This window comes from Gavialis gangeticus, unplaced genomic scaffold (assembly GCF_001723915.1).
Source record: "Gavialis gangeticus isolate Ggan-Ray unplaced genomic scaffold, GavGan_comp1, whole genome shotgun sequence".
In the NCBI taxonomy this organism is placed as follows: Eukaryota; Metazoa; Chordata; order Crocodylia; family Gavialidae; genus Gavialis; species Gavialis gangeticus.
In genome coordinates this window covers 23,607,709-23,618,644 of record NW_017729003.1, presented here as the reverse complement: position 1 = coordinate 23,618,644, position 10,936 = coordinate 23,607,709, and the positions used below count along the sequence as shown (strand labels likewise).

General features: G+C 43.6%; 1 protein-coding gene across 3 annotated transcripts in view; it reads right to left on the bottom strand.

Moving 5' to 3' along the window:
* ANK3 (ankyrin 3) overlaps positions 1-10,936 on the bottom strand; it is a 604,477-nt gene that overhangs the window by 68,540 nt on the left and 525,001 nt on the right. For all 3 annotated transcript variants that reach the window (XM_019507910.1, XM_019507908.1, XM_019507909.1), the window contains exons 14-16: positions 9,531-9,728; positions 7,436-7,534; positions 6,549-6,647 (exon numbers count right to left, since the gene is read on the bottom strand). In XM_019507910.1, coding sequence (XP_019363455.1) covers positions 6,549-6,647; positions 7,436-7,534; positions 9,531-9,728 — 396 coding nt within the window. The remainder of the gene's footprint in view (positions 1-6,548; positions 6,648-7,435; positions 7,535-9,530; positions 9,729-10,936) is intronic.

Genomic DNA, 10,936 nt, shown 5'->3' with positions numbered 1-10,936 from the left:
CGGACTAGATGATCTGCTCAGGTCCCTTCCGACCCTAGAAACTATGAAACTATCTAAATGTAGGTGATGGACTACAATGCTCACATGAAGCTTCTGTAAAGTCAGACTCTGCATGGCACAAAAATCTGCCTGAATTATTCTGTGCAAGTAAGAATGGTTCCTTCCAGGTCTTACATGGGTCCTGAGGTCTGAAAACCTCTAAAATATAATGTTGCTATACATGATATATTCTACCCAAAAATTATGTTAAAAGAATATATTAAAAGTCAAGCACTCAAAAGCAGGAAAATGACAGAATCAGGGTTGCCTGTGCTCAAGCATTATCATCCAATCTTTAATTACATGATCATTTATTGTTGTTCCACAGACTCCTTCCTCAGAACAGGAAATTTTTTCTTAATGAACAACTATCCAATATTTTGTTTTCTTTCTCCTTGTTGTGTAATGTGTGGCCCTAGACTCTATTTACTGCACACTATATAAACCCTAAAAGTTTGAAGACAGGATTATTAATTTCTTCATTGTCCTTTCTGTTGTGCTTATAACTATAGTAGCTAAGTGCTTCCCATACATTAATGAATGTACTTTCACTACATCCCTGCAAGTAAAGGAAGGGATTATGATCTCCATGTTAACTAAGAGAAACACAGATCAAGGTCAAAAGTATCCTCTAATTTTAAATAATCAATCTGCAATGTCTTGGACCTAATATTTCCAGCTACTTAACATTGCATATCACTTTATGTGTTAAAAAGGCAGCTCTTGTTGACTTCAATTGCAGCTATGAGAGCTGAAGCCTTCTACAAATCAGACCCCAGGGCCTCAATAGTAAATGAGGTACACAAAAGGCCAGACAAAAGTGACCATTTTTGCCCAATCTGGCCCCTGAAAGCACTCTACAGCCATGACCAAACACAAGTGCACAGCTGTAGAGCACTTTAAAAGGGGCCCTGTCCCACAACAATGTGAACACTTATGGCACAAGGTTCAAACAAAGATGCTCCAAAATGGAGCACCTTCAGTAAATTGTGTCTGCACATGCCAGGAGTAGGGCTGGGCTGACACAGCTCAGACTTGCTCTCAGTGCTGTCTTTAGAATGGAAGATGGGGAGGGGAACGGAGGGAGTATAGTCTGGGCTTTTTCAGCCAGTGCTTGCGGGTGGGGTGGTGGATTGGAGCCACTGCTCTTCTGTCTGCATCTAAAATTAATTTAACTTTGGTTTAAATGAGCATCACACAGAAACTCTATACCCAAAGTGGGGACAGAATTCTGTCCTCCAGGGCTGCCTGTGCTACGGAACCATCCTTTCCCTTCCTGTAGTCCCACAGTTCAGTCACAACTCACTTTCTAACTTCTGTGTTAAGTGAAGCAAGAGACCTACAAATAATATTTTTCTTCATTATGCAACCAGATAATGGAATAAATATTGGAATGAATATTCCAAGACATGAACCTTAAAATGTTATTTTATATAGTAATTTTGTCTGTAACTTCCTCAGTTTACAGAAGAACAAAATTAAAAACCAAACTAGGTGACATCAGTTGAAACCTTGAGCTCTACTGCACTACATGTCACTCAACCTACAGAAAAGTGAAAGCAGTAGTAGGTTCTTATCTTTCTGTGACCTGTCACTGGAAGTGGACATGACATTGCGCTTTGTCAGAGACAGTGGTGATGGGAGAAAAATAGTGAGATTCTACTATTTCTATTTGGGATTCTGAAGCACAGTATGTTTGTGGCTATAGCTCCTTCTGTCTGGTTTTTCCACCTGAATTATTTTTACCCCATCCTCTCCAACATGTCTCTGTTTGTATTGCTATTCTGTATCCTGGTCTCTTTATTCCAGTCCTACTTTCTCATGCAGGCTCCACTTTTCATTCTAGGCCTAGCCTCACACCTCAAGACTCCCCAACACAATCCCACTTTTCCATTATTCCCAGCCTCAACCCCCTCTCCTACCTTCTCCTCAACCCCCTCTCCAAGCTTCTCTTCCTGCCTCTCTTCCAGTTCCTTCTCAAATCTGTTTGCTCAGTCACTCCACTTCCCTCTCACAGCTATTCATCCAGTCTCAGGCTTCTCCCCCCATCTACTGGCTCTTTGGGCATTTATACATCTGCTCTAGGAGTGTGTGTGTGGGGGGAAGCAGATGCCTTAATTAGAGCAGCTCTGATAGCTACTCTAATTAAAGTGCCCGAAGCATCATGTGTATCAGCATCCCCGCTCTAAAAAATGTTGGCGGGGGCACTTTAACTAAAGCTCATTGGACAAGCTTTAGTTAAAGCACCCCCACTGACATTTTTCAGTGCAGGGATCCTGATACACGTGACACATGGTAATTGTCACACTCCAGCAGACTCAATCGAGCCTGCTCTGATGCATTGTAATTACAGCATGTCAGAGCAGCCTTCCTGCACATGTATAGGTGCCCACAGTTCCCTATTTCCATAACTCTGAATACTAATCTCCTTAACCAGCCAGTCCCAGCCTCCCTCAACCCCAATTCCAGTTTCTCTTCCCACCACTGCAGTCTTTAGTATTGTCCTATACTTGATCTCTTGTCATAATCTACCCTCTCCCCCCACCACACACACACACACACACACACACACACACACACACACACACACTGTCTGGTTCCTGATTTTTTTTCTGTAAAATTAGGCAGTTTCAGTCTTCATCCTAGATTTCACTGGGGCACAGGAAAGAAAATATTCTTGTTCCTAGTCTTGGTTCTCAATCCCAAAGCAACCAACCTCAAACTATAGTTGCAGGGAAGATCCCACTTAGTCTCTGCCTGGTGCATGTTCAGTGAGGGTGGAGTCTGAAGAATTTAGCTCTGTGTGTGTGTGTGTGTGTGTGCGCATGTGCTTGTGAGTGTGCATTTAGACTTTGTTTAAACATACTTCGGAATAAGCTAGTCTCAAATGTGATTTGGCACTTACTACAGAAAGGATTAAATAGTAGAACACAGGTTATAAATACTGTTTTGACAAGGTTTTTCCAATGTGTTAGACACTGGTTTAGCTGAGACAGTGGATGAATTGAATGCAAATCTTGGAATCAGTACTCAACTCAGTGTTCTTAACCCTGCAGTAAAAAATTGCTGTACATTTAAAAAAAAAAAATCTTGCCCTAACCTCAGTGCTTTAGTATCAGTCAGCACTAAAGGAATGAATAGACTATTTTTGTGCCTGGAGATCAGAACAATGAATTGGTGCAGATTGCAGTCTTGATAGACGTGCAATATAATATAAAACTGAACTTCCTAAGCATAGTTGAGAATATGCTCAAAAGTGCATATATATGCCTAGCCATCTGCAATGAATCCCTGACTGCCAATTATCTGGCACAAAATATAAAGGTGGGGGACGTGAGGGAGAAGAAGTACAGAAACTAGCAATTCTATTTGCATTTTGAAAACATAGTACCTTTTTATACAAGTCATATTTGAGCATTAAAACTGAACAACTGGACAACTGTATGCATGTGTCCAGTAACAGCATAAACAGCTGAGTCTTTACATTTAAAGGAAAAGGTTGTGAAACTGGGATTTTTTATATTTTATAAAATGCCAATGTGATTTCAAATATTTTTCAGCAAAATAGATGGGTGTTACCCAATGATGGAGGAAGTTCTAGATTGTGAAAATAAAGCAGAGAGGATACTGAAAAATTGAAGATGAGTTTATTCTCAATCTGCATGTCAATCCTTATCATAAGGACCACAGTGAATAGATTTAAGGAAAATGTTTGGAGAAAAAGTGTGTTGTTATTCTGCATGTCGGAGAAAAGGTAAAAAAGGGATGAGTTTAAGGATGGAAGAAAAAAGAGAATAATTGTAAACTGCTGAAGAGAAATAGAGGCACTGTAAAATGGGTAATCAACTAAAATAATCTACTACCAAAAACAACTTTGTACAAAGAATAATTAGTAGAGTCAGATACAGAAACATCAGCCATAACTGTGTATCTCTGTTTTTTAATATATAAGGGGTCTGGGACTACTACTGAACATCTCCCATATTTTTTTTTTGATCAGGTTTTTATGGAAACACTGCAACACCAGTGTGACAGGCCAATTAAAAAATCAGTCTTAGCAGGAATAAGACAACTGTTGGAAAAGCTGACTGCAGTGCTATTGATGATATATATGTGTGTGTGTGTGTATATATATATGACATTACACATTTATGTACAAAAGGGTGGAAATTCATCAGCCATGATCACATCATCTATCAGTTGACTGCACAGAATGCTGCCTAAAGCAGTAGGCACGCTGCTATTAATTGCATTGAGTATTGTTTCTCAACTCAGTGCACTGCTGTGGTTCACCTGCTGTAAAATACTAACAAATGTTTTGTTTTAAGAAGGATCACAGCTGGCACCAAAACCCCAAAGTGGCAGCTGCTAATCTGTTTGGTTACAGATAGGTGGATGTGGTGACCTAATACATGATTCTGCTTATTTTATGCTGTAATTTTATCATTTTGGTTTAGGCTTAAAAAGCCTTTAGCTTTGGGTGCAGTCACAGTCCTTTCCCCCATGGGAGGGCCACACTTCCTTGATGATCATTTCTTTCAGTACATCCTAGGTGAAAAGAGAAGAGTAAAAGAGAAGAAGAGATCACCAAAGTTCATTTCCTGGGGCACTTTGTGGGAACATTACAAAAGACATTGATTTTAAGCTTTGCTATTGCTTCTGGCTTTCTGTGTAATTTCATTTCTGCATTGCAATACGTAGGATGCGGCCTATGATTTATAATGGACTACATTTCCCTCTGAGATGTGGGGTAGGCAAAATAGCAGATCTGGCTGGCAGGCAGACTCCATTTCCCAGCAGCCCCTGCCTGCGTGGCTAGGGTCAGTTTCCATGGGGACCCCAGCAGCAGCCATGCTGTGATAGCACAAGGCAAGGGTTTCTGTGGAGACTGGCTCCAGGAGTGCTGGCAGGGTGTGTGGCAGGGTGCACAGCTGTTTTGGAGCCTGGCTGGGATCTTGCAGAAGTGACTGCATGGTCCAGAGATGGAGCGGAGGCATGATCTGTAGCCTGCATGCCCTTGCTTGGGGTTCTGCCCCAGTTCTGGACCATATGATCACCACTGCAAAATCCCAGCCAGGCTCTGGAGCAGCTTTGCACCCTGCCACATGCCCTGCCAGCAGGGGCAGCACTGGGGGGAGGGAGGGTTTGGGGGAGCTATAGCCACCCCAAAATTCCCCATAAGTACCTCTTCCAGCAGTGCTGCCTGCCCTGCACAGGCAGTGGCAGCTGAATCCATCCCACTCCTGCCTGCAGCACAGCCCCCCATTTACCTCCCCACCAGGAAGAGGCTGGCATCACCACTGCCTGCAGCACTGCTGGGGCTAGTCTCCACGGACACCTCAACTCCAGGCTATCACAGCATGGCTGCTGCTGGGGTCACCATGGAAACCAACCTCAGCCATGCAGGCAGGGGCTACTGGGAAATGGCATTCACTGCCAGCCAGATCTGGCCAATGGACCAGACTTTGCTCGCCCCTGCTCTGAGAGATGCCTCCTCTTTAGCCATGAAGCAAGATTTTTTTCATCATGTCTACATTTGTTCATGTTGTAAAGGAAGATAATAAAGAGAGGGGGTTTTGTCTGTGTATAACCCACCTTTTCCATAAACTCTTGTGCTATATTTTCAATGTTTGCTTTTTAGAAGAATGTTTAGGACTGTGCCCATTACATTTGGAATGAGGTATTTACACTGTATCTATTACATAAAACATGAGCCTGCTTCACCCCTACTTTATTTATTGACACTGCTACATTGGTAATTAATGTCAAATGAAGAACACTGCATTATCCTAGTGTCACTGAAGCCACATGATGTCAGGGGAGACTCACAAGGATTTAGGGCTTTTGGAACATCTCACAGGTCTTCCTCCTTAAGCTTTGTATTCATCAGTCATTATTTTAAGGTTAATTCATTCCCATGTTGATCTCTATATCTTTTCTTACCTGGATTCTTACATTATGCATCTCTAGTAGATTGCAGTCCATTCAGGACCATGGTTATAGTTTTCTATTTCTCAATAATCCAGTTCTACGGAAGTACTTATGAAAAATTTTAACAACTATGGAAGTTACCCTGACAGATCACACTCTAACTTTTTTCTTAAAAGCAAACTGACAAAGTGCAGTCCTTGGTCTCTGCTGATCAAGGGGTTCCCTTCTGTTTCTCCTTGGTATAGATGTTAAAAGGAAGAAATAAAAAGAAGTATAAGAAAAGCAGGACCCCGTATCCCATGGATTGAAACCCAGCCCATGAGTTTTTCTAGACTATGCTGACTCATTTTACTTTCTTGTTATGAATCCTGTCTCTTTGCAGAAAAGATCAGTTAAGTTCTTTTCTGCCCTACTGAGTCATTCTACCGGCTTACAGAGCCTTATGCCAGACAAATAAATGGGATTGCTAGGGTACATTGTAACTGGAAGATAAACTGAATAAAGGCTGAGCAGACATATAAGGAACATATATATAAAAAGCAAGCCTGCTGTTCCCTTATATTGATCAGTACTTGTACCTTTGCAGAAGCATGAGGTGAAGCTCCCTGGTCCAAAAGCAGAAGTGCCACTTTCTGATTATCATAGTGTGCAGCTACATGCAGTGGAGTTAAACCACTCTAAAACACACACAGAACAAACATGCCTTGTTATAAACAAGCTCCAGTGAAATTCAAGAGCGTGGAAAGTTGGGTTAAAGCAGATAAGTTGAGAACATAGTAATACTATTCATTCATATATTCAAATTCTCCATTAACTTCTGAAACAAGAAGCACCAGAACAAATGAAAACTCGTCTATGAACACCCACCTCATGCACTTATTGAGGATAAGATTGTAACTTTGTCTGGAGTAAGCAGAAGAAAATCTACATATTTGCACTGTCCCAGAGCAAGACACATTGGAAACTGTAAACCTCCTGTACTACTCCTCTTTTACTGTACGGCATAAGTAATCCACTACTCATCCACTTCCACTTCCTTTTTGGGCTAGATTAAGTTCTGTTGGCCTGTGAAGCCTTGGCTCCTTTCTTTCTCTGCCCACCAGCCCAGGAGCTGACAAGGAGAGGGGTGATGGTGATGGAAGGTGGGAGCGGGGGGAAGAGTCCTGGCACCTTGTGTTCCTTGTGCTCTGGAAGGAATGTGAGTGGTCTGAGCTAGGATTCAGGGTTTTCTTTTTTTTCAACTTATTTCCCTGTGTGCTCTCAGAAAGGAAGTGAAACTTTGCCCTTAATGATGACAAAATCCTTTGCCATAGGATTGATGACACTTTTTTATAGAAGTGTATCAAGTCAAATCCAAACCTAGTTTAGTTTAAAATATTAGCAGGTGCTTGTGTGACAGACAGTTTTCTATCGTGTGTAAGTGGACATTTACTATGCCAGTAGGCACTGGTTTTGTCTATCCTACCTTTCCAGCAGCATCTGGAGATGCGTTTTTCTGAAGCAGAAGGTTGGCTACTTCAATTTTGCCATATTTTGAAGCCACATGAAGAGGAGTAAATCCTTTCTGTAAGAAAAAATTATTTACATTGAGGTGATGAACATTTCTTTCCCAGGACATCTGAAAGCTTCAGTCACACAAGGGGCTCTAGCTTATGCCCAGGGATCCAGGTTTTCCATTTCCCATGGAAAAATGGAGAAAACCACGGATTCCCTGTTTTTATTGGAGAAAACGCAGACTTCCCCTTTTAGCAGAGGAATAAACTCACCGGGGGGACCAGCGGAAAATACATGAGGCTATGTTCCCCTAGTGGTGAGGGGTGGTGGCTGTGGTGGCTGTGTGCTGGCCTGGGGGGCCGAGGGGGCTCTCACGCAGCAGCCACCACTGCTGCTGCTTGCCTGTAGAGCCATGCCTGCATAGCAATGCAGCTGGCCATGGAGCGTCAGCAGTGGTGTGGTGGTGGCTGTGGCCACTGCTTGCAAGCCCCCCCCCATCTGCAGGCACGGCTCCTTAGACAAGCAGCAGCAATGGTGCAGGATGGTGGTGGTGGTGGCTGCATGCCAGCCAGTGGGGGTGGGGAGGTTTCGCATACGGCAGCTGCCACCACCTCACACCACCACTGCCACTTGTCTTCATAGCCACGCCTGCGGACAGGGGGCTTTCACATGACAGCCACATTTGTGCAAGCACAGGTCCACAGGCGAGCAGCAGCAGTGGCAGCCACCACATGTGAACCCCTCCCTGCCCCCCAGCCGGCATGCAACTACCATAGCCACCATTCCACACCACTGTGTAGCCATGTGGCCAGCCACGGGGCACAAGTGGCAGTGCAGTGGCAGTAGCTGCATGCAACCGCCCCCTCCCTCCCTCTCCCCGGCCAGCCAGCCAGGTGGCACGTGTGTGGCCCACACGTGGTGGCCACCACCGCACTGCCACTGCTGTGCTCTGCACCACTTGCTCGCAAAGCTGTGCAGCCAGCTGCAGGAAGGCAGCATGGGGCGCCATGGCGGAGTTGCAGTGGTAACGATTGTGTGCAAGGCCCCCTGCTGTGTGTACAGCCTGCAGAGGGGCGCCCATCCCCTGCCCTTGCTCCTGGAAGCAAGCACAGAGGCACACTCTCCCTCCACTTCTTGATCTGCGCCCCCCCCAGCACCTTCCCTTTCCCCCGCTGTGCCCTACCCCTTCCCCCCACACACATTTACCTGCTGGGATGGATGTCAGTGTCTGTGCATGCATCTGTGTCTGCATGTCTGTGCCTGTGTGTCTGTGCCTGGGTATGTGGGGCTGGGGGGCTGTTGTGGGGAGTGAGGGGCATCATGAGGGCTGAGGAGGCTGTGGGAGAGAGTGAGGGGCACCAGCAGTACCGGGGTGGGGGAGGGCTGTGGGGAGCCTTTAATTTTAATCAAAGAATTTACAATTTTTAATCAGAGAATTTGTGATTTTTAATCACAGAAAACCAGCATATCTGCTTATGACAGTATCTCTTGTTTTCTTTCCTTCTCTATTTGTGAACCACAACAGAGGCAGGTAGCCCCTGATTCCAGCTGCCATGGGCTTGGAAGTTCTTTGCAAGGAACAGTCTAGACCAGAGGTGGCCAACCTGAGGCTCCAGAGCCACATGCAGCTCTTCAGAAATTAATACTCTTTCAATCTTTGCACAAGCACATGTTGACCAGCTTCCATAGCCGTTACATTATGTCAAGTCATGTGATGCAAAAGCTCGCAATGTGAAACAATCAGTAAGTTTTTATCAGTAGGCCATATTATAAATCCAGCTCAGAAGTGAAAACACAAAGCTATATATTCACCTAGGTATCAGACTGTAGTTAATTCCTACTTTTTTAGAAGCATGCACGACCCCTGGATCATTTAATTTATTTGGAATACTTTGTAAGCATTTCAGATTTCATTTCTACAACTCCTGTATCTTGCCAGAAGGTAGGGAAGGGTGGCTTGTTAGAGACTAACTGGCTCAGAGAGGTATGAGCTTTCATAGGCAACAACCAACTTCATTACAAGTTAAAAGACTTCAGACTAACATGGCTTAACACCTCTCCCTTACCTTGGTAATTATAGCTAAAGATGCACCATGATCCAAAAGAACTAAGGCTACATCTTCATGCCCTTCTCGAGCAGACAAATGGAGGGGAGTATAACCAGAAGTTGTAGTTGCATTTGGAGATGCTCCTTGTTGTAATAATTGCTGCACTATATCAGCTTTTCCCAGTCTGGCAGAAATGTGTAGTGGTGTTTGGTCATCCTAAATATGAAGAAGACAGTCTTAATAAGAAAAATAAAGTTCAGATTTTGAGGGAAAATATCTGCTGAGGTGCTATTATTGTAACTGTAAAGCAACATGAATTCTACCACGGCTGAAATTATAAAATACTCCATACTAATTTTTAATTTGTCACATGACTAAAGAAGTGGTGACCAAGATCCACAGTCTGGACCTGGCCCATGGGGCTCTATCATCTAGCCTAAAGGGGCTCCCCCTGGATCAGGAAATTCAGCAACATGGTGAACAGTGGCAGCATTAACTGGTGTGGCAGAGCTGTGGCATCCAGCCTAAGGGAACAGAAATCAGCTGAGAGGAACAGCAGCTGCTGCAGCTTCAAGAACCATTGCAAAGAACACCCCTGCTAAATTCCAGACCTGCAGGCCAGATGACATAGCTCTGCACTCCAGATCTGGTCCATAACCCAGCCTCATGTCACTCATCCGGTTCCCAGGGCCAGATGAGTTGGGCATCCTGGATTAAAGCATGGAGTTCCCAAAGGTCCTTTGCTGATGCTGCATATACTGTTTCAAATCTGGAGCGTGATCAAAAAGAATAAGGTCTCTTTGGATATGTTGGCATGGTGCAGTGCAGCACATATTGCATTAAGGGTCTCATCAAACCTACAGTGCATTTTTATCTGGACCTAAGATCTTAACATGGTCTATGGCCCCCACAATCCCTAATCATACCAACAGGAGTTGGACTGAAGCAAGCACCTTGACGTTTGATTTCCTAGTCTTGTGCATTAAATTACCATTTTTATGTTTATTTAGCAATAAGCAATGCTTTGAATATTCCCCAGAAACTGGAAAGAAGTTTTATATCTATAAAATTTTTAAGGGCTCTCACAAAAGAGTTATGAGACCTGGAAATCCACATTTTTATTAAGATTGTAATGGCTCATTCAGCACAGAAATCCCACTGGATAAAGTTCTAGGAAGCTGCTGTGTTAAGAGTCTTAAAGTTTGTTTTCAGATAAGAAAATATTTAGGAAATTTGTAACCTCATGCCAAGAGCCTCATAGCTATTTTCTCCCTTTTTCTGTATTAGTTTCTGTAAATTCTGTATTGGCATTTGTTTTAAACATTCAAGTTACACAAACTTTATTCAAAGCACTCTGGCAGCAAGGCCAGTATCAGTAAGAGTAATTTGTACCCATCATAAAGCGCCAACCTTTAAAAAGGCAG